Source organism: Strix aluco, chromosome 1 (genome assembly GCF_031877795.1).
Source record: "Strix aluco isolate bStrAlu1 chromosome 1, bStrAlu1.hap1, whole genome shotgun sequence".
In the NCBI taxonomy this organism is placed as follows: Eukaryota; Metazoa; Chordata; class Aves; order Strigiformes; family Strigidae; genus Strix; species Strix aluco.
The window spans coordinates 94,663,114-94,690,213 of NC_133931.1; the positions used below are offsets into that span (position 1 = coordinate 94,663,114).

The 27,100-nt window shown below is 40.4% G+C and overlaps 1 protein-coding gene across 9 annotated transcripts in view; it reads left to right on the top strand.

The window, feature by feature from the left end:
• The window catches only part of FARS2 (phenylalanyl-tRNA synthetase 2, mitochondrial), a 255,083-nt gene that overhangs the window by 162,857 nt on the left and 65,126 nt on the right, over nucleotides 1-27,100 (top strand). For all 9 annotated transcript variants that reach the window (XM_074827581.1, XM_074827589.1, XM_074827570.1 and 6 more), the window contains one exon: nucleotides 10,326-10,477. In XM_074827581.1, coding sequence (XP_074683682.1) covers nucleotides 10,326-10,477 — 152 coding nt within the window. The remainder of the gene's footprint in view (nucleotides 1-10,325; nucleotides 10,478-27,100) is intronic.

Below are 27,100 nucleotides of genomic sequence, written 5' to 3' on the forward strand. Positions count from 1 at the left end.
AACCTGATAGAGTGATTCTGCCTGTGGGGTGGGACATTTGGGTAGGAAGGACAGACAGAATATGGACAGCCTGTGCAAAAGACATTCCTAAGTGTTGATTATTAGGTTTGGTGTGAGAATACGCTTTGCCATTTTGGTGATTCCAAATCACTGGATTCCTTTTCTCAGGACACAAGCTTGCTTTCTATAGATGACACCACAACGTAATAAATAGATTGGCCCATCTGTTGCCCTTTGTTTCCCAACAGTTCTCGGGTAGCAACTGCTCAAATGGGAAAGTGATACCAGAAAAGGCATTTATTGGCTTTTAGTTATTTTGCAGTGATATAAGTGTGTTTGAAATGGGAGAAGATTAGCACTGTGAAACCAGCTAGCTCAGCAGGCCATCAACTGGGAGGTTGGGAAGAAGCATGAGGAGAATGTATATTTTTCCACAGTAGACCTAGAACTTCTATAGGAACATGTCAGACTAAATCTCTTCTTCACCCTGGTGCTTTCAAAAAGGGGTTGTAAAAAGCTGAGATGTGGGAGTGAGTACTAGAGACACATCCCTTTTGATGGTTCTCCCTGTGAGTCCTATCTGTTCTATGGTGTAATAGTTTAGCCCCTGCCGGGGTCTGAGACCACGCGGCCGCTGCCCCTCCCCCACAAAGGGAGTGAAATAGAAAGCCCCAAGACTGAAATAAGGGAAGGTTTAATACAACAGTGCAATAGCAACACAACAAACAACAACGATAACAATAACAGTAATAGTGATAGCAATGAACAGAGCAAAATAGCTACCAATATAGCAGTGAGAGGAGCAGATGTACAAAACCATGCGTGCACCGCGCTCCCGCGCCAGGAAATGTGACGTGCCAGGATGTGACGTCCGCATGGTATCTGAATAACCCGGCTAGAGCTCCCCCCCACTGCTGGGGAAACTTAACCCTATCCTGGTTAAACCAGGACATATGGAAATGAGAAGTTATTTTTGACTAGTCAAGCACAGAGCAGAAAGTCCATCACTGGTATTTAGGAATCATTTATATTTATCTTTTGGTGGTTTTTATAATCAGATCACAAGTGGCAAAGCATATCCAAATGTCCAAGTGCGTGGGTATCTGGATCTCTCTGCTGTGTATACTGCAACAACCCTACTTGTAATAGTATTAGGTCAATCCTTTCATTTTTTTATGTCTTTCCTGCACCTTTTCAATTCCTTACTAATCATGTAAAAATAACCTTTTCAGTGGCAATAGAAGTGATCTTTTTGTGTCTGGAAAGCATCTCAAAAGTCATGTGTTGTTTCTTGGTTTTTTGACCACAGGTCAGTTTAAAATACATATTTGCACTCAGAAGTGTATTGTGGCTTTAAACTTGGAGCATTGTCCATGACAAATTTAAATGTGCTTGACTTTAAAATAAAATGCTTGCAATTTAAAATAACGTTGTGCGTAAGAGAACAGTGTCCCTTCCTGGTGGGACTGCAGAGGCTTAATAACTAGAATTACTTTTGGATAAACATGTTTAACGACAAGCTTTCTATTCACTCGTTCTGCCACAGCACCAGTCCTCTTGTGCATTCTTTCTGGTGCTTGGAAAAGGTGGAGAAGCTTATTTAAGAAGTTTAATCTTTTCATTGGCTATTACCCTTCTTAATTTTTCAGTGTCATACTAGGTATCGACTTTCCTTTGTCAGGCAGGCTCCTCCATAACAAGCTGCAACTTTTAACGTGCAAGAAAGGTTGTATTTGTTCTTGTGCATGTACACAAGTGCATGCATTTGTGATGAGTCTTTGGGGTTTTTCTCTATTCAAAGGTGCTTCACTAGCATTGGAAAAAGTGACTAAAGGAGATGATAAGGAGAGCTATGTGGTGAACACTTAGGCAGAATATAAGCAATTAAGTCTTGTTTTGCACCTTCAGGGAACCTGTAATATGGCTTGAGAGAGAAACTCTTACCTTCAACAAGGCCCCATAGGGCTTAGCATAGGTGGGGAGAGGACAGAGCTCAGCTGGTGGCATGCACCACACAGCAGAGTGGGATCTGGTTCACAGATTTGGCCAGGCACAAAGCTGCAGTTCCTGCCAGGGGGCTTTAGCCGCTTCATCCTACATTGTAGGCTGAGTCTTACCTAGAAAGACAGTCTGTCTCCCATGGCACCTCCCTGCTCAACCTGGGTCTGGAATGGGTGTTTCACCTTTGAGAACAGTTTGATTTTCTGTGTTTCTTGATAACATTGTTTTCTTTCTTATATTTTCTGCAAGGTACTTCCTGTATCTCTGTAATTCCATGATCATTTTTCCCTAGGGATGCCTTTAGGCAAAGAGAGTGCTTTGCCAAGATGAGGAACAGTAACCCAATGCTGTTTTAATTGTGCAGGCTACTGCTGACAAACAAACTGTTCTTTCTGCCAAACATATGATTTCTTCAAGGTATTGATTGCTAGAGGGGAGTTGGACATCCCTCCCCCTTTTCATCCCCATGAACGTCTATCAACTGCACTAGTTGGAGTGGGAACTGGGATATTATTTGATTGATTCGACCTACGAATGTGTGTTGGCAAGTCCAGTCAGCTGGAGAATCTGTAGTCAAATGTGGCTGGTGGTAGCTTTCACTTGGGTTCTTGTCTCAAACGAAGGAGCAGGGTCAGAACCAGGACTCGTAAACACAGCTTGGAAATCAAAAATTTCCATCAAGCATAACAAATGAAAACCTTTAGGAATAGAAAGGAACTAGGCTGGTTAGAAAGTAAAAAGGGAAGAAAATGGGGATGGCTGTGAAATGTTTGGGCAATCGTTCCCCTTCCCCCAGCCCTAGAGCCCCTAGAAGACTTAATTGCATAGTACTGCTGCCATGCCTAAGAGGAGTTATACCTAAGGTGCTGTACCCAGTTCTCGTCAGTAGCTCAACGTCTTTATGCTGTCCTCCATACTTGCTTTAAGATGAGAAATCACTAAACTAGATAAGGAAAGCAGATTCGGTTTGGTAATATTGTCATTACCAGAATGCCATGAAAGAAGCAATTTTCTTAAAGAGAAAAGACCTATTATGATATACCTAACCATCCAGCTCAAGTATGCTGTCTCCTTTGACGGCAAACTGCAAATGCTTGTAGAACAGCAGAACAGCAGAGCGCGTACGGAAACAGTGTGATCCTTCTCTACTTTTACTGCTTAAAGCTGTGAGAGAGCTGCTGAACCAAAAATGCAGTTGGATCGTTCTGTTTAACAGTAACTAGAGGATCTGTCCACTGTGAATTTGTTTAGTCCCTTTTGATTCCATGTAACAGGTCCTTAATTATGGTATACACACTATGAAAAAAAATGCATCCTTCATTTTAAAACTGATGCATCCCTTGCTCTGTCCTCCTTTTCACTTGCTTCTGTGAGAAGTAGTGAAGGATGTTTCCCTTTCCGCATTAAATGAATTAATGGTTTGAAAGCCATTTGGGACACTCAAAGGCACTCACATGATATTCAAGGCAAGGACAGAGCATTCTCACCCATGCGTGAAGAAAACCTCTTCCACTCAAAATGGTCCATGTACAAGCAGAGTGCCTGAAATCCAGGGAGCACATGATGTTCCCATGGACATATGATGTTCCCTGTACCTGAATGTGAGCTCGCAGAGGTGAAGAGCTCTGTTGGGGGGAGCAGACTGCCATCCAGAAAGGGCTGATCATACTTGTGTATTCATTCCCTGAGAAGCTCAGAGCACCACTGGAGGCTAACACTCTTCTGCTGTTCCCTACAGAGGGACAGAGCAGTGCATCAATCCCAAACTGGTCCATTTGCTTTTGTTTTAAGAGCTTAATCCCAGAACATATCTGTATATCTGCTTATCAGACTTTACAGAAGTTCTCTGTTGAAATTTCTCCATTTCCTCCTTTGGGTATATGTGTGTGTGTTTACACATAAATGTGTGTGTGTGTGTGTGTATACATGTATGAATATATAGAATTTACTATATATAAGTAAGAAAAAAATTGATTTGGTGAAGGGAAGGGTAGAAAACTTATAATGGAACATTGTGACTGCAAATTTTAAGCCATGACAGCCAAGAAATTCAAAATTATGCTGCAGCAACTGTAATTTGTCTACACTGGTCATAAACACGGAAGTGTAAATCTAGGAGCATACACACTAATACAGGAAACTTCATTATGTGCAAGGGGGCTAACTTACAGTTGTAAATTTGCAAATTTGAATGTCATGCCTGTTACGTGTTTAAATTTCCTATGATAACACTGAATTAATGTAGTTTCACCATGGAATATATTAAGAAAGGCTTAACTATTAGAGGACTGTAGCTTTCATTTTGATGAGAATATGTCATAGCATTAGAACTGTTCAGTTTATGTACATATTTCTCCAAAACATGGGCAATGCAGGACTGTTAGAACTTGACAGCCGCGATGCTGCTAAGTCTCATATTTTTCTGACTTAGACTGGTGATGGCAGTACAGCATGGCTGGCTTTTTAATAGCTTGGCTGCTGTGGAGTTGCTAACCCAGTACATGTCATCGTTAACCTTGCATTTGTGTCACCACTGTCAAAATACAAGTACAGCTTTTTCCTCTGCTGTGGTTGTCGCTCGTTCATTGTGTCTCCCCATCTGCAGCCGGCATCAGGGAGGGAATCGAGTGAACAGCCACAAACACAAAACTTCTCCTGTCCCCTCAGCATGTTGCACTCATGGCTACTGCATCTGGGAAAACGTGGGGTTTTTTTCTCCTAATGCCAAATATTTGTGGAAAGTGCTGAGGTTCATTCTATTTTTTGGAAAAAAGACACTCTGTGTCTTTTGGGCTAAAGACACTCTGTGGCCTTGTGCCAGCTTGCTCACTGGCACTGGCTGTGCATTATCCCCAGCTGGTTTTCTTCTAGAGGTGGGGGCTTCTGCCATGTATTGTATTTTCTCTCCTGTGTAGCTGTGAGGTAGCTGGATCCAGGCTAGCTGATGATCCTTTGCCATGTGCGGACAAACAGAGACTACTCTTACGGTGACCAACTGATTCCTGCTGCCAAGGTGTCCAGAGTAGTGCCATGGTGTGGCAACATGCGCAGAACCCAAGTATTTGCTATTTTATGCTGACAGATGAATTCTGGTGGATCCTGTTGCTGCTTAAGACAGCTGTCCCTCAATGCCTCAAGCTGCTGCAGTGCTTCATCGAGCATATATTAGCATAAACCACTGAGAGAGGCAGTTTTTAGCTGGCTACAGAGGGCTGTGAACTGCAGTGGTGGAGGAACAGGCATGTGTTTGTTTAATCAGCTGCTGCATGGTCAGTGATTTTGGACAGAAAGGTGGAGCAGAGAGTTGGGGATGAGGAATGCCCTAAACTATCACAAACCCATGTAGAAGAGTCCCAGCCCTGAGTTTTCAGTGATGCAGTCCTCAGGTATATCTAGGCATGTGCGAGGCAGGCTGGCAGAGCAGGGTACAGCACTGGTGTCCAGCTACTCACTGCTGTACTAAAATTAGCATCCTGAGAGGGAAGAGCTTGCAGTTTTAGTAAGTACTTGGCTTATTTATTAACCAGAGAAGGAGGTGTGACTAATGACTGGTAAACATGTATCACTGAGGGTGGATCATCATAAGCTTCCATTTTATTATTAAAAAAAATGATAGTAATTCAGTACTCCTAAATGCTTTCACCTTGGGTGACTGAAAAATGCGATGTCATTATTTGCAATATTCTTTACAAAGTGGACTCAGTGGAGTCCTATAGATAGTGTAATTACTGGGAAAGCACTCTTGTTTTCTGAGGCTGTTGAAAAATGTCAAAGATAGTGCACTGCAGTGTTTGAAATGGAAAGTAAACAGAACATTTAAAGTAGCACTGTGGTGACAAAGCTCTGATGGGACCCAAGAAGTGGTGCAGAGTTGTCTGTGCATTGAGTGCTGTCCACCTGGCCAGCACCTTGAAGCAGCGCTCTTCAGGTAGGATCAGTTCTACTTTTTTCCTAAACCTCTTTTCAGTTCCCCCAAAAACTAAGGGGGTGGTCAGGCAGTGGAAGGAGGGACAGCGGGACTTCCAGGCTTGGGCAGTGTGCTAGGAGTCAGCCAACACAGAGGCAGCAGAGCCAGCCAGTGTCTTGTTAGCTTCTCCGAGCATTGTGCTGGAGCACACCTCAGTTGTGAAGAGAATGTAGCTGGAAGTCGTGGCTGGAGGTGACAGCAGAGCAGAAAATGTAGTGGGAAGAACACATTGCTCGCAAGGGGAGACTCTAAAATGTCTGTAAATTCATAAGGAAACAGTCTTAGGAGCTGCCATTTGCCTTGAACCTGGAAAGGGATCAACATCAATGGGCTTTATACCACTCTGTTGTTAAAGGACAGGAGAGTTTAGAAAGGAGGACAGTGGGACATGTTGGACCACAGTATTTATTTGCTGGGGTTCTGTCCTGCTTGCAGCTGGGATAGAGTTAGTTTTCTTCCTAGTAGCTGGTACAGTGCTGTGTTTTGGATTTAGTGTGAGAACAGTGTTGGTAACACACTGATGTTTTAGTTGTTGCTAAGTACCACTTACCCTAAATTAAGGATTTTTCAGTTTCCCATGCTCTGCCAGCGAGCAGGTGCACAAGAAGCTGGGAGGGAGCATGGCCAGGACAGCTGACCTGAACTAGCCAAAGGGATATTCCATACCATAGAACGTTGTGCTTGTTATATAAACTGGGGGGGGGGGGTTGGCTGGGGGGTGAATTGCTGCTCAGGCATTGGTCAGTGGGTGATGAGTAATTCCACTGTGCATCACTTGTCTTCTCTTGAGTTTTATTTATGTCTCTCTTTTTTATTATATTCATTTTCATTACTATTATTATTATATTTTGTTGTTACTGTTGTTATTACTGTATTTTATTTTATTTTAGTTATTAAACCATTCTTATCTCAACCCATGAGTTTTACTTTTTTTTTCTGATTTTCCTCCCCATCCCACTGGGAGCAGGGAAGAGTGAGTGAGCAGCTGCGTGGTGCTTACTTTCTGGCTGGGGTTAAACCACGACAGGTGCCCGAATACAAACTTAGTGACTTCATTTTGACCTGCCAGTTGGAGACTCGTGTCCTATCCTCTTCACGTTTTAGGTGTAGCTAATAAACAGTTATGTAGTTTATGTAGCTCTACAACAAACAGATCAATATGTTTGAGAACTAGGAATTTTACCCTTTATACTAGCTTTGGTATTGATATAATACTGCAATGATATTGACTGCAGCCAGGTGGTGAAGGGACAATGTAATATGGCAATATTACCTTGCCTTTTACCATAAAAGATTTTCCTGCATTATAAGGCGCTGAGAAAAGGTTAGTACCCAATAATAAAAAAGTTACACTTACGGTTTTCAGCATTTGTCCTTCCAGTCTTTGTAACACACACAAGCATACACACATGCGTGCACACACAAAACTACAGTTCTGTATCTAGGCTAGTGTCACGTTCCGCTCAGACAACGGAGGCAAGTGACTCAGATTCGCAGATCCCCAGTGGAGCGGACAACAAGTCTCCAAGTCCAAACATTTATTAACTACCCACAATGTACTAATTGAACACACAATAATTGACTAAGTATATAGCAAGTTGTGGCAAGCAATACAATATGCCTTGCATTTCTTAATGGGAAAGGGAAAAGAGGGAGATAGAGGGAATGGGAAAATACAGATCACTGGTCTGGGTTTCTGCACTGATCCCGCCAGCGAGGGTTCCAGGAGGCACAGGAGGCAGCCATCTTTTTTGCTTGCATCCATCATCTTTGCTTCGCTGCACTCTCCAGGCGCCCCCCCTTTCTTCTTCCCCCTTGATTTATACCCACTTTCCTTGGGTCCGTCCCCTAGGTCAACCCACATACCTACGTATCCCATGTACAGGGAGGGGTAAGGTGTTTCATGGGATGATGTAATTAGCATGATCATGTTAGCCCTCGTTAGCATATTGAGGGGTGTTAACTTTAATATGCATTTCATGGATAATGAAGCAAAGGTCATTCACTGGACAGATGGCCCTTGAAATTTGTCCAGGTGCACCAGAGCAGAGCCGTCCTGTCTCCACAGGGCTTTCTCCTCCAGCTGCATCTTGTGTTATTCGGGCAGCCTTATCAGCTTCGACCTCCACACTATCCACCCTGTGACTCATAGTTTTGTCTTGTGAGTGTTTGAGGCATTCCTTTGATCAGCCTCAACTTTTGCTTTCTCAGGCCATTTTTCTTAGTTTCTCGCAGGCCTGGTTTCTCATCTCTCACAGCTAGTAACACCACCGATTGAGTCAAAGAATCAGTTTTCTTATAGACTTGATAATCCAGGAGGGCCAGACCCTACAGTTTATTACATCTTTGAGTAACTTTGGTCATATGGAATTTGATGACACTGGTAATGTAAATCAGACTGTTGTACATTTGCAAGATCTGACCACATTGGGTCCTTTTATACATCTCATTTTAAGTGGGAAAAAGAGTGCTGTTTTCATGTGCCTGACATAATCCTGCTTCTTTTGAAATGGATAGCAAATACTCACTATGAATTGTGGGTACTCTGCTTCTTTCAGGGTTTAGACTATTACTGAGTTAGTTGAACATGCAATTATTTTTCTGTAGTGTCCTTGTGCCTGTGGGAATGAAAGTAGGCACCTGCCCAAATGGAGTGGCCATGAGCCTCATCTTCTGGTTGAATAATTAAATGTCCTGAAGCTGGGAGTTCAGTGAGTTTTGGACTAGTCCCTGCAAGCTTTGATGTGTGTTCAGTTGTCTGCTGAAATACAGCAGTGGTAAATATAGTGGTAGACAGGGATGAGGTGAGAATGTAGGAGTCTACTGCAGGACTGTAACTTTATGTAACACTAACACATGTATCAAGCTGATGACTGAGAAGTATCTCCAGCATTTGCAGCTGTGGCTTTTGTATAGCAGAGGAGATGTTTACATTTCATTCATTAGTGTTTTATCAAAAGCTCTTGTGTGATGGATTTATTGTGCAAGTTGGTTTTTTCTTTAATTTGGTGTACAGGTTGTGAATTAATTTGACAAGTTTATTCCTTTAACAAGTTGGATAATCATTTGTGATTCACAATTTTATTCACTGGGGGGGGTTATTAATTTAAAACTTGCACTGTATTCCCTATCAGATATTTATTAACTGGTTTACACTGTACAGAACAGGATTTGAGTAAATCAGCATGCTGTAAATTTGCCTTTTTAACAGGTTTATTGCTTTAGCAGGTATTCACTTAGGATTACACTGCTCCATCATAAAACATTTCCAGGCGTGGAATACATTTTGGAGTGAGATAGCATACTGTATAGACCAAGGTGTACACATCAGCTGTCATGTGCATATAAGCAAAATAAGAAAAGATGTGTTCTCCTGCAGACCCCAACAGTCTTGTGCAAAAGTACTAATTTCAACTGCAGTGCATTAATGGAAGGCAGAACTAAGATATTGCATGACCTAGAGGGCATGAAAGAAGAGCATTACCATTTTATTTTCTTCAAAAGGGGAAACATCTCAGCAAAGGCACAATCTGAAACCCACTGACTCCAGGAAAATTTCATCAAAACTGAAAAATTAATAATTGTCTCGTTTTGTTTCTCTTTCTCTTCCTGTTTTTGCAAATAACAAGTTACAGTGTTCTGGCCACAAGATGAGATCTTTCTGTCTGCAGCAAAGATGCCCCTTTATGTTTAAGAGTCTGTTGTGGTACTTGTGGAATTAATAATTATTCTAATGGCAATACTTTTTTTGTTGTTGTAGATGTTTGGATGTCTATAAAAACCACTGGGAAGCGAACTGATCCCTCTTTTAAAGCCAAAGTTTGTTTCTTATTGTAACCTTTTAATAAGAAGGTGCCTATTGATAAGACTTTCTCAGAAATTGGACAATACAAATAATAAACATATGTTATATAAGAATGCTATAAATTACATATAAATTTTATACATGAAAGTGATAAGAATTTTTGAATCTGTAAAAAATCTGAAAAATGCTTTTAAAAAGTGCAATTCTACCCAATGAATAATCATGTTAAAATGATCTCTTTCCTTTTAAACAGCTCAGATCCAAAAGTGTATTCAGGCTCATAAATGCTGATTTTAGCAAACAAAACAAGGTTTTTTTTCTGAATGAATGAATGAATGAATGAATGAAAGTGGTTATCAGGGGTTCTTTAAAAGACGTTTCCTAGTATAAAATCTTGCATCTCAGTTGTTTACGAGGTCAGTTTGCACTTCAAAAAGCATTTCAGCAAGCTTCTAAAATGTACGCTCTCTGTGCTATACAAGTTCAAAACAGTTGTAGGTATACCTACCAAGTGCAGCCACTTACAAAGGTATGTTTTTTTCATTTTTTCAGCCACTCAGCAGATATCCACCTTTGATCAATGACATCTCCTTTTGGCTGCCTTCTGAGACCTACTCTAAGAATGATTTCTATGATTTGGCCCGAACCATTGGTGAAGAGCTGATAGAAAAGGTTGTCCTAGTGGATGAATTTACCCATCCAAAGTAAGTAAAACGTTTAACACATTCTTCCTGTGGTCAGAATATAAATATTTTGTAAAGATTTTAGTTTTGTATACCAAGAAATCCTTGATTCTTTCAGTCAGCACATTTCATTTTTTAGCTCCAAAACATTTTCACACCACCTTCAAAAATAAATATTTTTACTTTAAAATTTTATCTTGTATTTCAGTTTCGTACTAGTACTGAGCTTCTGATATTCAGACCACAAGCCCAGTGTGTTGTGCTCAGTTAATCACAGCAGCAGTGAACAACTGCCTTCCTCAACACATTTGCCAGAGTGTGACACTCTTAACCATAACATGTCTGACATTCTAGTCCTGCTCTTTGCTCAGTGGCTGGTGTTTGTCTCCTTGTTCTCGTCCTTTCTTATTCTAGTCCTGATTCGCTAGTAGACCTTTACTATAAATGTCAGGGCTAATAATGATTTGTTGCAAAATACTATTGTTGGTGTTCAACAGGAAGAAAAAAAATAGGCTTTGTTCATTTCTTTCTGACACTTATTTATGCTGTTGAACCATCTCTCAGGCTTCAGACTACCTTCTTATAGATATAACAGCACTGACATGACAGTTGGGTGCACAAGTTACTTGTCCAACTGATACTATCAGTTGTATCAAAAACTGACAAGTACCAGCTATTACATATGCACTGCTTTTCAATTTGCTGTTTCCAAATGAAGTAGTAAATATGCTGCTGGCTACCCAACTTTCTAAAACTGGGTCTTAAAATAATTTCTCTTCTTTGAGACTTTTTTTCCTGGTACCATAGAAAGGCAGGTAGTAAACCTAACTGCAGTGTTTTTTGAAGATGATAGGAAAATGCTTCATGTTGTGTTCCAACACCTATAGATTATTTTTTTATTTCTACATCCAGGTGTTTGACCCTATTGTTCTTTTGAATTTGATGTGTGTTGCAGACCAGATGGATAGATTATTCTATGACCTAGTTTTCATGGTGGTTCAGTGAATTAATATTTATTTGGTTTTTTTCCTTTTTACCCTTTTTGTGTGGTTTTATATGAGACTTTTTCTGCTGTGTGAAGAAACAGAAATGTCAATTGAATTTGTATGGGCATCTGAATGCTTTGAGTAATTAATTCTTGAGTGGTCTTCACGTGCAAATCATGTGAAATGATCTTAACCCTATACTCAAAACAATGTGTCCAGCAGAGGAATATAGACTAGGATAAGATAATGAGTACTATTCATTGTAAAGAACAATGAGATTGTATCTTACGGAGAAATTCAAGTTTGTTGTGGGTATGGATAACTTCTTATTGTCACTTGGACTGCACCATAGTATTTGTTAGCACAAGTGCATATATATTGAAGGCTGCTCACACAGGTTGTGCTGAAAATATATTTAACTGTCTTCTATCATGATGGTTCTGATACAGTACAATCAACATTTTTTGTAAAAACTGGGATGTTGGACCCATTTTTGGAACTGGTCCTTTCCGTTCATTCATTCTGAATGTTTATTTTATGTATAACACCTCTGTGTTCATTGCCGTTTTTTGTATACATTCTTCCTGGTGATACTAACCATGCAGTCATCTTTGTTGTTACATCTTCTCTTGGGGGAAAATCCTGTGTGTAGTGTAAGTAGAAATTCCAAGGCTGAAGGTTTGGAGAAATCTTGTTCCCTGTTCCCTCAGAGGCAGTATTGTTCTGTGATTACTCTTGCACTCACTGGAGGAATCCACATACACTGGGAGGACCTCGCCAGCAGCACTGCATCAGTCATGGCTCAGCTCATGGTTCTCTTTACTAAGAATATTTTCTTCCATACTAGTAGAGTGGTGAGTTAGGGACAGGATTTGCTATTCTGGATTTCTACTATATGTGTTTTCTCCTTTGATATGCTTTGACACATTGTGAACATATACCAGGGGTGACAGTTGTTCAGTACAAGATCATTTCTTCCTCTGCAAGGAATACACCTCTGGTTCCCTCTGTGACTTCTGCAAATAGATGGTAAGGATGACTGCTTGCTGAGAATTGTCACACAGATTTAGGACTTTCCTAGTATCGTCCTCTAAAGCCATTAAACCTTCACTCAGCAGACATCCAAATATGTTTTGACACTGCAAGGAGGAAACATTTTTCGCCTTAGTGTCTGAAGAATTTGGGTGGTGACACTAATGGATTGTTAGTAAGTGATGTTGTAGTCCTCTTAGTTTGTTCAACTGCAACAACAATAAAAGAAATCTTTTAAAATGCCCCATTAAAAAACCAGTAATTCCAAGGAGATTATCTACTCATTAAAAAAAGATAAAACCTATAACATAATGGTTACTTTGCCCTTTCTTCTCAGGACAGGGTGTGCGCAGATATGTAACTTTTGCAGACTGATGATGTAAGCCATTGTAAGTCATTTTGTCTGTTCCCTAAAGCCTTTGGAAGGTCTTTAAAGGTCTTTGAAGGGTGATCTGCTTAGTCTTAATCCCGAGCTAATTGTCTTGTTACAGGAACAATAAAGTGGCTTCTTTAATTTGGTGTTGCAAAAAAGCCTCTGGACACAGAAATAAGCATAAGAGATCCTCAGTGTTACTATAGATCTGTATGTTACAGATCTAGATGCTTGTAATCATTATCTTGAATTTGTAGTGATTCTGGTATGGAGAATGGGAGAAGAGTGTATAGGATAGGAAAGCCTGCAGTGCTGCTGTCTTGAATGTTATTTACAAGCAGCTTAATAAGTTCATGCTTGTAATTAATCACTTCTGGAATTTAAAAATCAAACTTTTTTCATCCTTTAAAAATACCAGTTTCATGAGGAATTAGAACATTTGGTAGTCTTATTTTCCTTCTTAAACTACCTTTCTTAGTTATAGGACTATAAAGATTGAAAAACAGAAAATGCTGTACAAATAAAACTAATTTAGAACACAGAAAGAGGTCTTTTAATTAAGGTCCTTTATAGAGGCTGTCTGTGTGATACTGTGTAGTTACCTTACAGACTTTTCTGTGGTTCAGAAACCTTTCAAGGTTCCGCTGGGGTTCAGGCTCATAGCCATGCTCCAGTACATTGCAATTACAGTATGTATTAGCAGTGAAAATATATTCCTCTACAGGGAAAAGGTAAGAGGGGAGAAAAAACATGAGACAAGTAATTGTTTAAACAAGGAAGAGATGTCTGAAAAAAAAAAGTAAATCTTGATTATCTGCTTTGTAAGGTGATAATGTTGAGACATCTTCCAAGAAAGCACAGACAATTAAAAGATACAGCAGGAAGGAGTCTCATCACTGAAAAACACAAATTTAGGAGAATGACAAGTTACTGTGTTTAGGGTAATTAAGAACCGTTACAGCCTAAATGCATTTTAGGTAAACTTAACTAAACAAGACACAGCATTGAGGTAAACTGAGTAATGTGTGATGTGTGAAGAAGGCTTTCTAGAAAATAGACTTTTTGATTCTGTTTAGTCTGCAAAAATTTTCTTTTTCTTACAGCTGAAACTAATTGTAATGGATGCCAGCCTAGTGGGGCTAGATCAATTGTAAAATGTTTCAGGCAGAAACTTGTTTCATACTGCAGTCACGTGTTACTTTGAGGTAGGAAAAAAAGCATTCCCTATTAGGAAATAATGTGTGAGCGGTAGTTAGGACATGTAGGCATTTCAGTATTTAACTCTTGAATTTTGCCATTCCTCTAAATTTCTGTTCACCAGTGCAACAGGTAGATCTCACAGAGCAAAGAAATCCATGTGCTCTATTCCAAGCAGAGAACTGAGTTTTGTCAACTAAGTTGAGGTAGGTAGCTTTTGCGCAAAGTGATTCTGGAAACCAGGATAACTGTAGGGATGCTCAGCAGGAGTCCTCTGATCCACAAGAACTTCCTCCCTGTGCTTTCATCCCAGCGATTCCAAATAGGTCCACCTGCCCCAAACCCTCCTTTTGAGTCATAAATGTCAAAATAAAAGGAGAACATGGACTTTTCAGGTGTCTGCAATCCCCACATACCTCTCCGCATTACAGATGAGTGTCTGCACAAGGTGTCACATGAGAGGAGACGGCCTGTGAATCTCAGCTGCCAAGCAGCACTTGAGACCCTAGGTAGCTGCTCAGGAGGTTTAGCTCCACAGTCAGACTGTGAAATCCGGGAATAGTGGATCTGTGCACAAGAGAGGAGCATCACCTGCGTGAGATGTGGCTTTTGCATTCAGAACATGCGTCTGGGGAAGGGAGCAAGTAGTATGAGAGACTGAACAGATCAGAGGATAATCCTGTCAGCTTTTGATACCTTCCTATCACCTGTAGCATAAAAAGCCATCACAGACCTGTACAACCGAACATGGATGGGAAAGTAAGGTCCACTGTCACCTGATTTTTAGGATATTGTTGGAATCTACATGTTGTATCAGGCTTGTCCTGATAGCACAGTCAGGGTGTAACTTCATCCAAGATGAATAACGCAAAACATGGCTGTAACGCACCCATTATTCAGGTATATAAAGAATAAATCAGCAGATATGAAGAAAGAAGTTGTGGCTTTGCTGAAAGGCCAAGGAAACTGAGTGAAACTGTGGCAGTTATGGCAAGAACAGGAGCGGGGTATCTGTAAGGAAGGCAGAATAGAGAAGAAAGGTCCCTTTGCAGTGAGCAAAATGTTTTCCACAGCCCATCCTGTGGATTTAAGCCCTCTCTTCTTGATGCATTAACTGAGAAAATTCAGATTTTCATACATCTGGTTTGTGGAACATATCTTTCCGTGCATGGTCTGTAAAATCAGTTCACTGTGACTTGCCTTGGGTTGTGGTATGCTGCGTGAGCCTTGCGACCAGCCAGCGGAAGGCAGTGACACTGTTTCTGCTACCTGACTGAACTATTTCTTTCAAATCACTGGAGATCTTTAAGGACCTTTAAGCATTGCTGTGCAAATACATGATGAGTGAGGATTTGTGGCTGACATTTTTCCCTTTGGAACATTCTAGGGAACAAACATTTGCAAAACCAAAGAGAATATTTTGGACTGTATTGATACTGAAGGGAGAAAAAAAAGTGAGGGGTTTTTTCTGTACTTTTTGCAACGGTTGTTGTACCCTCCATATCTTTAAGTTCAGGTCTTCTACTACACAACTTGTCTAATATGCCTAAACAATATGAATGACCTTCAGAAGTTAAATCAGAAAGTAATCTCCTTTTCGGTGGTCAAGACTTCTCCAGTTTCAGAAAAGAAACAGGTTTCACAGGGAAAAAGAAAGGCTGGCTGAATGCCAGTCAACAGGTAGAAAGGTCTCTGCCCACTACAAATAAGCAAATCAAAACTGCTGCCATGCAGGGAATCGCAATAAGAGCAGTGTCTTGCATTTCTGAGACAGTCAGGTAAGTACTGCAACCCCACACACATGGAATTCCAGGGATGGCAGTGAAGGTATATCTGTCCAAAGTGATAGAGGAAATACTGGCTAATCACACAGGGTACAATATGTGGTAGAAGTGGCAGAATAAGTTTTTGACCTGTGTTGTCCCCGATGAAGAGGACAGACAGAGAGAAGAGTTCAGGACTGATTACCTGTCCCCTACAATGCAGCACCACAGAATGAATCCAGAAATGCCGAAGTTGCTTATCTTTGCTTTGGGCGAGCCCTGCAAATGTTTTTTTCAGCTTAGCATGCTGACTCTCTTCTCCTAGGTACCTTGCATAATCTTGTCAGGTGTGATGGCCTAACATTCTCATTCTGAAAAAGTGTTTTCTGCATTTTGCAGAGAGGTTGTTTTCTTAGTGGTCTGGGACCTGATTTTTTTAAAGTTTGATACTAAAATTTCTTTTGTTAGAAAGAGAAGGGAAGGAAAGAAGGATATGCCTCCACATCTTCCTTTGTAAGGAAGATACATAGGTAGGCAGAAAAGAGTATACAAAACTAATCAAGAAATGTACTGTGTCCTCAGTGGTACTTAAGAGGTAAATTTTTAATCAGAACAACTAAAAATACTCTGAAAAGGCAGTGTGGAGACAGTAAGGGGGAAAAATTGATTTGCTGCAGTTTGACGGCTATGCTGTTAAAAATATAAGTGGGGAATAGGTAAGGGAGGATTTATTCTTGCCTTTGAGTGAATTACTTGCACATTTTTAGGGTGAGATCTGCACATTTGTAACAGTGTGTTAAATGAAGTGAGAGGAAATGTATTGGCTGCTGAAGGAGGAAGGTAGGTGCACTGTGGCACCATCTTTAGAGACTTTGGGAGTACTCAGATGACCTGTGTCTCTTCTTTTCCAAATAGTAAAAGGGATGGATCTGACAGCGAAGAGTCAGATCCTATTGACTGCTGTGTTGTGTTAGTGCACACCCCTAGTTCCTTGTTAGTATATAGAAAAAACAATGTAATAACATAATTTTCCTTTTTATTGCCAGATTTGTTGCACTTTTCCTTATCTAGATGGAGATCAAATCAAATACTTTTAGGTCTGGTTATCTATTGAAGCTGGCTTGGTTTTGTCTTCTTCTGGAACAGGTGAATTAAGCAGAATAATTCTGAAGCACTGCTTGCTGCTAGTATTACGCAAATTAAAACAATCAGTACAGTCCCTGAACACCTTGTTGTTCTTCAGCCTGAGCACTTTACAATTTGCTGAGGGATTCTTTGAGATTATCTTTAACTGCTGAACTGGCAAAGTCCCAGCAGCAGCTTCTCTGCAGAAAAAACAACCCAGAAGCTGCTTTTAACAGTAGCTAGCAGAGGACCAGTTTTCTGTTAATGAACTGTGTTCTCCAGCTCTGGATTTTTTTCCTCTCATTTGGTCAAATGAGTGTAAGACTAATATTTTTGCAATAGATGTCCCAGCTGTTCATGGGAGTCTCTGTCAGTGGATACTAGTTGACTTCTGAGCCTTTCTTCAGCTGTTGCAATAGAGCATGACTATATAGTAGCTAGTTAAAGTACTACAGTAGTACCCATGGTCCCTCTTTTCCCTCTTGTCCCAACCAGGAGCAGTACCACCTGTTTTCTCTCATGACTTAAAGCCTTTTCTGTTGCTTGTTTTGCCTTATGGGCTTCAGCTTAGAAAACATACCTGTAATGGAGGTTGCGTGCTTTTCAGTGCATTTCACTCCTGGTATGTGCATGTCAGGCATTCCCCTGTGCCCCAGGCCAGCCCAACAGCCAGCGGTGTTTGCTTGATTCACAGTCAGAGTGGCCCCAACTACTCTTCAGTTTCTTCCTCTTCCCTGCCTCTTCTCTTTTGAACATCAGCTGTGTAGAAGTAGTAGCTCTGTTCTCACAGCAGCTCCTGCTTAGAGGTGGTCAGGGACTTTCTGGCCAAATTCATTTAGAGTAAAGTCTGGGCTGCCCAGAGAGAGATGCTTTATGAAGACATACAAGTTCTGCTCATGTCCCATCAGAGCCCAGGTAATCTACCACCTGAGGGCTGAGACAGTGAAGTTTTCATCCTGGCTGCCTAGAGGTTTAAAGGAGCCTGGACTTGGGCTCCATGTCTGTAACTACAAGGTAACCCTGCCATGCCGATTGCGACATGGCTCCAGAGTGTCTTGCACTTCCCATTTTCTAGCAATCATGATGCCCAGCTGTCCCCCACCAGGACTGAGACTGTCAGAGTTGAGCTTCCCCAGATACCCTGCACAGTAGCACGGGCATTCACGAAGCACAGGACAGCCATATGCTAGTTTTTATTTTTGAGGAAATTAAACTGAAAAGCTTTTAATTCCTCCTTTTCCTCCCCAGCAAAATCATTCTGGATTGAAAAGAATATAGAGAATTAATTGAGTAAATACGCACTTTTGTTTAAAAAATACTTTTTCAGATATTTTAGAAATTCTGAATTTCAACCAGTTCTGTTCCAGCTTCTTTATAGTACATACTGGATGAAGTCAGAGATAGCAAAAATGAGCATGCACTTTTATAGCACAAGCCATAAAGTATTGTTTGATATGGAAGCAGACCTTTTCAGTGCTATATTTATTATGTATACATGTGTAGATTTGGAATCTGTCTGCATATTTTTTGTTAAGCATCCTCTTCAAAGGTTTTTAAATGCTTTGGCCTAGAGCTTTTGAATTCCATGTGGATTCAGGTACCTAATTCCCTCAAGTTGCTTTGAAAGTTCCCCAAATAGCAGTTCTCTGCACAAATCTAAGAGTGTCACAGAGAACTATGAGACGAGTGAGAGGAGAGACAGAGAAGTCTATCCTGTAGAAACAGTGTGCCCTTGAGCTGACATCTGCTTATTCTGGGCATTTCTTGCTTCATCTGCCAGAAGGATGGACCTGAAAAATACTAGTAAATGACTTTGTTTTACAGAAAAGAAAAAGAAAAACAAAAAATTAAAAAAAAAAATCCTTGCTTTATACAACAAAGTGTGAGTTCTGTGACTTACGGCTTTTGACACAGCTTGTGACTGCCAGTTCAGACCTCTGATGCCAGTGTTTACTTGAAGACCATCTAGTGGGGAAAAAAAAAAAATCAACTGATCAGGAAAGACAGAGTCCACCTTCCCTCCTATCCTCAGTGTTCAGCCAGGCACCATACAAATAGCTGTTCTTAATGGCTCAATATTGAAGTCTGAGGTTTCCTTCAAACCACTGTATTCAAATCAACTGTGGGGCAGAGAGTGTTCTGCTGTACCGTCGTTGGCTCTTCAGAGTCTTCACTGAGAAAATAGTCTTCACTAACTGAAAATAATTTACTATTAATGAGCTTCAGTAGGAGTCCCATTATTCTTCTTTGGTGGGAGGCTGGTGGCTAACACACTGGCTTGTGGGAGGATTGGTATTCAAGAAAGGAAAAAGATGAAGTAACCACAGGTTCCCATTGCGGGGGGGGTGGGGTGGAACACAACCCTGAAGTGTGATGTATCACCAGTGATATTCCACAGGAAATGTAATCACCCTTCACGGGTAATGAGAAGAGAGGAAAATTTAAGTACGTGAGCCACACAGAAGACAAATGTCAACTCCCTTATGTATTCAGGCAGATGCAGAGGACAGCCTTGCTGTATAGCAAAGGGATAGCTGGAGTCACAATGAATCTTTCTAAGAGGCTGCTTGGCTGAAGAGCTTAACCTTTCTTCATCATGTCAACCTGGAGTCAGCCATTCACCACCAGTTCTCAGATGCAGCCCAGAAATCTTTGCCACTATTCCCAAAGCACTTCACAGGAGGCGTCACAGGAATTAGCACAGTGATTTATTGACAAGCAGTGGGCCGGTGAAAAATGGCTAAAGGAGTCAGCTGCCACAGGATGCACAGGGGATAGCAATAGGCTTGCAAGAGCTTCTGAGTTCAGAGAACTAGTGAATCGCTGTCCTTGTAGACCAGAGGTTGAGACTACTTCTGTGCAGAACTGTTTTTTATAGTATGTAATTGTGAGCAGATCAGAGTTTGAGAAGCATTGCAATGTCTGTGAGTATGTCAGAGACAGAGTGAAAGCTTTTGTAATCACATTCGTTAGATGGTAAATACTGTGTTCTCTTATAGCTTGAAATCAGTTTAATCTTGCAGTGCCTTTTGAAAGTGTTTTACTCAGCAGCTAGGATAGGGGAAGAATTCACTACATGTAAGAGGCAGAGCATCCTTCTTTCACCTGGTGCCTTGTCCCTCTTTCTACTTCGCATTGAAATGGTTGTCTCTGCCTGCCAGTGCCTGGGATGCTCATCACTCTGCTCTGCTTTCTGCCAGAGGGTGGGATGCAATGCCCCTCCCCTCTTTTCTTGATCTATACCCCTGCCCCATCCATTCTCCCACAGTAACACCATAGCTGGAGCAGTCCTGTCAAGGCCACCAGTGACCAATGCCCATGCTGCAGGCTGGGAATTCCTGCAAGAGAATATGGGTGAGGGAGGGAAATGTGTTTTAGCTAGGTTTCAGATCTGTGCCTGAAACTAGTTTTTCTTTAAAATAATAGACACATCCTTTGTATAACTCTTGTCCTACTCCTCCTTAATCAGCTTTTAAATGAACTTCAGCATGAAAGTATGGTATGTTTGTTTTCTGTAGTGTCCTAGGCAACACATCTGTAGCTGATTCTGAGTTTCTCCCAAATTCTCTTTAATTCTTGACTGAACATCTGCATGGGAAGGTAGAGATGGTACCATTTGCTTATCTCTTAGAAGAATCTTTCTAGCCACAGAAAGCAGCTACAGTACTGACACAGCCTCACCAAACATCTTAGGATGGTGAAGGACATCACTCTCCTCTGTGCTGAGAATTGCCCATGTGTGGTGCCTGCACACATTTGCACTCATCTGTTGACAAGGCCTTCACAGAACTGTGTTGAGGCTGGTAATATGGTGGCCAGGCCTCTAGTTCTTAGGCTAGATTGAGCCAAACATACATCCTGTAAAACTGCTAAGATGGGAGATGAGAGGGAGAAAAGTCTTTATACACCCCTCTTCACTTCCTAGTATTACTGCACAGGAGAGAGATGGATTTAGCACTAAATAATTAATCCTGCTCTTTATATTTTATGGATCCAGAACACATTTTTGAAGGGAAAAAACCCTATAGCTAGGAAGGATTTCTTGAAGCTGAGTCAAAGCATTAAACAGCTCAAAGGTTATTTATCTCCATGCTGGAAAATGTCAACATTTAGGCAGAGGAAACAAGGTTTACTTTAATTTCAGAACAAACAAATGTCAGTATTCCTGAAACAGATCACAGTATCTTCCCATTGTTTGTTTTGTGCTTGATGGATATTCTATTTTAACCTACCAGTTAACTTTAAATAATTCATTTAAGAAAATTGTTGCCAAGTTCTATCAAGTGGTAAGCATCCTCGTGTCTGGGTAAATTGAATAAATTCATGGGACTGTGCACCCCGTAAGACCTGTATACTGTAGACATGGACTTGAACTGCAAAACATACATCTGGATGGTGACTGCTGCCATTTCTCTGGAATTCAGGTTTCTGTCCTGCTTCTCTCAAATGCTGTCTGGTAACATTAATATTAACACTAACACCATGCAACTGATCTATTATTTATCAGGCATCACACAGAAATGCAAGGGAAGGGTGCCTTTTAAAAATCATTCTGAGGATAAAGAAAAGATCTATGTTTAGTATTTTCATGCCTATTAGTACACATGTGGGACAGATGGATAGTAAGGAAATGAATGTTCATACTTGTAACATTTGAATAGTTTGTGTTCATACTTTGTGAATGAACACCAGAAAGGAGACGAAGACTGATTTAATGTAGTTCTTGTGGGCTTTTTTATTACCTTTATATATGAAGGTCTCATGGTTCTCAGCTGAGATATTGCCACCCTCATCCCATGGACCAGTGAAACAGAGGAGGCCAAAGTGTTAAGTGACATGTTTAACAAGTCACAATGGAAATTTAACAGTTTAGGTCATAACGTTGCCTTCAGTTGTGTTGGGGTAGATGGGACATGTATTGAGCAAATGAAAATCAACTAGGATGGTGCAGCAGATTCAAGTTTTTCTTAAAGTAGATGCTAAGCTCAATTAGGCAAAGCCAGGGGTTTAACTGTGGATTGTGTCACTTAAGCAGACACTTTTCTTAAGCAGACACCTTCACATCTTTTGTGCTTTGTTAGCTATTTTTGATCATAATGCTAATTCACCTGTTCAAAGTATTCTAAGAAGTGAAGATATGTGAGTATTTCAATACACAGCTTTTGGATGAAGATGATACTCTGATGTAGGGAGAAAAAAGGTCATTGAAAGTAATGTAATTTCTTTGAAAAAAGGGAAGAGAATACATGAGAAGTGTTTAAAAAAATTGAAGTGATGAAAGAAACCAGTAGGACCATCTTTCTCCATTGTATTAGAGGAAACATTCAAAATGCTGACTAAAATGTGCAGCATGGTCTGTAACAAGTCTGCAGTACCGGATGTCTTTCAGGCAAATAAACCTCTGGTTACACAAAAATTGCAAAGGCTGTCAATCTTGTGCTTCAGAAAATAAGTGACATCTGCCTGGGGTCATGTTGAAATCCCACTATGAATTATGGACCTACAGTATTTATAAAATCACTGTTGTATTTCATACAGCCCTGAAACATCTGTTACTAGACAATTCTATCAGCAGGATATTAGATTAAATGCTGTCTTCTTATATCTTAGTATGGCAACGTCTGTTTCCTGTATGTTTAAATATATAAAATAACTATATGATCTCAAACTTCCCTTTTTATACAGTAGTGACCTCAGTGGGCCCTTCTGGACTTTTACAGTCCATTTTCTAAATAGAAATTACAGTTACATGCCAGTTCTGAAACTGTTTTGTCAATTGACAGGGTCAACAGAAAGGACACAGACACCAAGTTAAAAAGATGAGCTTATTTTACTTTAGTTTAAAGCAGCAGAAAGAATAAGCAAGGTAATGCACCTGATCATTACTACATGAAATTAGCTATAGTGATTAAGAAAGATACTTCACCGATTGCCCTAGTACTTTACCATCATCCAGATCCATGCTTCAACTGGGGAGCCCCGTCACAGAGAAGGATCGGAGAACCACTCCCAGCGGTTGGGAAGTCCTATGCAGTGCGTCCACTCATAGGTGAGGTCTCCATCTTCTCTGTGAGAGGGTCCTGCTTTTATACAGTTTAACAAACAAATCACATAAAAAAAGGGCACGAAAACATCTGGTAGATTGGCTTCACTTCACTCAGGTGCATCCCAGATCCAGCCAGGATCCCGGACGCATCCAAGGAGTTCCTGTCTTCTAGGAAACAGCTGGTTTAGGGTCCAAAAAGATATATTCTTTATTTATAGTTGTCAGAGGATATTACCATGGTCATATTTCATACTAAATGATGCTGGTTGGGAGGTTCACTCAGAAGTCAACTCTGATTTGAGGCCTGTGGTTCAGGCTTTGGTTTGAGGCCTTTGGTTCAGGCCTTTTTATGTCAGAAACTGAATATTAACCTAGTAGATCATGATAGTAGCTATTATGGTCCACCAAGGTGAAAGTGTGTTTATGGAGTTCTAAAGTGGTAGATACCTAATATTACAAATTCAAGGTCTTCTACACTCCTGATTACTAATCCAGTTTCTTGTGTTGACTTTGAAGTAAATCCACTTTCACTTCAGTGGAGAATATTTTAGGGATAAGTTTCTAAGCTGATTTGGTGCAAGTAAATTAACATACTTCACTAGTGTATAATTGTGCTAGTTTTATATATGTTGTGAATCTATTGGATTTGAAATCTGCTTGGAATCCATGCTTGTTTTTTCTTTAATCTTCCCTCTGTCACGTGAGACCAATTCCATCACATACAGTGTATTATCTCTCTGGTGAAAAGAACATTTCTGTGTTCTAGAGGGAGAACTATCAACTTAGACAAATACAGAATGGAAAATCGATATATAACATGGATTCAATACCTGCTTTAAAGTTATCTTCTGTGTAATTAGCATTTCTAACTCCATTCACTCTTCTTTTTTCCCTACATTCAGTTTCAACATCTGTTCTCTTTCTGTTGTTTTCCTCATCTGCAATCCTTGTAGCAGCACACAGAAAGCAGGATGTAAGATGGTTGATTTCTGTCTGAAGCAACAATGTCCATACATGGAAGAAGTTAAAGCAAAGAGGTTCTTATGTTACTAATGGTATTAATTTTTTTAAAGTCAAAAAACCCAAATGATCCTCTCCATTAATGCAAGCTAGCTGAAGCCTCAAGATGATTCAGAGATTCAGAATGGTTCTCCACTGCCTTTCAACTTGCAGGTTTGGTTTTGAGTATGGCAATGTGTTCACAGGGTGAAGTTTCTTGCCTTAAAAGCAGTATTTCCCCTGCTATTGAGTTCTGCTTGGTGCATTGGGCAAGACGGCAATGAAAACTGAAGGAAAGGAAAGGTGAAAAAAGACACAGGGAAAAAGCACAATAACTGAAAAAGACCAGTATCTTCAAACATGACTGATGACTTTTCTGGATAACTGAATTAAGAAGCTCTAAAGGGCCATTATTCTCAGAAGTTGATGTTTAGCACTTCTGAAAATGAGGCCAAAGAAGAATTCACCAAACACCTATACCTTTTTTAAATCTTGGCTGAGAGTTTAAAAAATGTGCCTATGAGAAATAACTGCGACCACAATTCATGCACATTATTTTTGCTATGTAATTAGACTTCTGAATGTGTTCAGGTGCCACCTCTGTCCTGCAGAGCTGCTGCCTACCCAGGTATTCCCTGTTCTGTGCTTCATTCCTCTCTTCAGTGGCGCAACTTGCAACAGGTAAGCCATCTTGTCAAGTGACGTGCTGCACACCAAGAACGTCCTCTACCTCAGAGAAAATAAGTCTTGGTCCTTAAATCAGAAATTCTGCTATGGATTTCAGCGTAACAGTACTTGACTCCAGAAACCTGAAGATTGCTGGGGCTGGAGGTTGTAGCAGTTTGAAGTTAACATGTGTTAGTCTCTGACTCTCTTATTCTTTTATTTATTGATTATTTTTGGCTGGAATCCTATTTTGATAAATAGATCTGCTTTGACTTGTAAATTCAAACTAATTTGACTTATTCTTTAATCCTGCTATGGAGAGTATCTACTGTTTGCTTGTCATCTTCATTGTAATTATGAATAAAAAGAAGCATCCACAGGAAAAGTATATATATGCACATATTCTGTGATAACCAAATAGCCAAAGCTGTTGCAAGTTTGATGGGCAAGAGCAAAAATCTGTGATTGGTCAGACTATTGAATGGAGGAAATGCTGTGAAACAGTTCTGAAGAATACTTGTTTGTTGACCCCAGCTGTGTTTGCATAGTGTACTGCCAACAGAGTGCAGCAGCACCATAGAGAGATGCCACAATCATGACTATTAGTTTTAATTGAAGAATTGTGTCCTTAACTCAAAGCTTACATGTAATTTATTAGGGTCATTAAAGAACTTACTTGATGAGTAGCTCAAGCATACGCAAAGATAATGGCTTGCAAAGCACAACAGTAGAAAGAAAAACACCATATAGGCAGGAAAAAGCTGTGTCTTTTAAACTGTATGCTATAGATTGTAAGTTAAAAATTCCTGTGTAACCTGTCATCCATGGTAAGTTACTATTCCATTGTATTAGTTTGTTCCAATGCATTCCACCAGTTCCCCATGAGCAGATCATTCTGGTGCTGGAAAACACGATTACTAAATTAAGTAGATTTGAAAATAAATATGCTGTCGGCAAGGCACCTGTGAGTGATAGTGGAAATTTGGAGCACTTAACTGCACTTTCTTCACAGTCAGGGTTGGCACAAGATGAGCATACTGAGTGTCATCCCAAAGAGTTCTTTTTTCTGAAAACACAGTCTGAAATTCTCAGCCATTGATTTTTTTTTTCCTGCTTATAATGGGGCATCTTCCATGCTGGAGAAAGTGGCAATATTAGTTGTTGAAGAGCCGTTCTTCTTTGAATGACACTGAAACTCCCTGCTGTTTCCAGTGCAGCTGGGAGTGTGACAAAGGCAAAAGCAGGACCTCAGAGCACCAGCCCATTGAAGTCAGTAGAAACCATACCGTTGACTTAAGTGGGATTAGGATCAGGCCCTTTGTGTTTCCCTGGCTCATTAAAACCCAGCCTGTCTACAGGGAGCACAGAGTCATTTCTCTTCCAGGAACCTGGAAGTATTGCCAGTGAATTCAGTTCTCCATTAAGAAATACGATGACTGCTGTTAGAAATACTCTTGTTATTCAGGAGGGACGTGCTGATATTTGCTCAGTAGAGTAAAGTGCTAGTTAATAATGAGATTTGCATTACAGTTGCATTCAGAAGCCTCTCCAGTACCTTCTGGTATTTTGGAACTACAGAAGGCACCTAGATGTTGTAGCGGTACACTTGCACTGTGCTTAGACACATTTTTATGCATTGTGAAAAACTGCTCAGCTCTGACTGAAAAATCAATCATCCCCAACTTTATTAAGGACAAATAAAAATATAGGTTCATTATCAAATTTTCTTATATTGTAACACCAGACCAACCAGATATAGGACATGAAAGAGCAACTAAAGCTGTAACCAAGGGTTTTTTTCCTAGATATGCCAATGTCAACTCTTGCAAGCATGCAGCTAGGAAGGAAGGGAGGAGGTAACTAGCCATTGCTGACTTTGACTTTGCTGAGCTGAACTTTCACTTTGTATTGCAATCATGCCTGGTTTGTCTGGCTAGGAAACAGGTTCCTTCACCATGTTGTTTGGTTTATTGTTTGTCATTGACAAGCATTTATGGGTGCTGACAGGGCTATCAGCAATTCCATTACTGAAGGATACCCTCTTTACCTTTAGGACAGTCTATCTTAAAAAGGAATATATTTGCTTTGTAAGAGACTCTGTGAGTTTGCTTATGTAGTATCACAGAGATGCGATCAAGGTGTACTGTTCTTGGTTTTGTTCTTATCTACAGTCTGTTCCTGGGTCTCAAAAAAGTAACAAGAGTAATAACTTTTACATGAAATTAAAAGATGTAATGATAGAATGGAAAATAATCTCTCAGAAGACTAAAGAGTGAGGACTAGTTTGCTTAAGCGTTAGGAGGGGCTGTGAGATTACAAAAAGTTTACCTTAATTGCAGAAGTTTGAGTTTTCTAATTGAGGCTGCTTGCTAACAGCCCGAACATACCTTAAAGGATATGCACACCCTTTCAGATGTAAAATCTGGCATGCACCTAGTACCTGCTGCCACTGCAGTT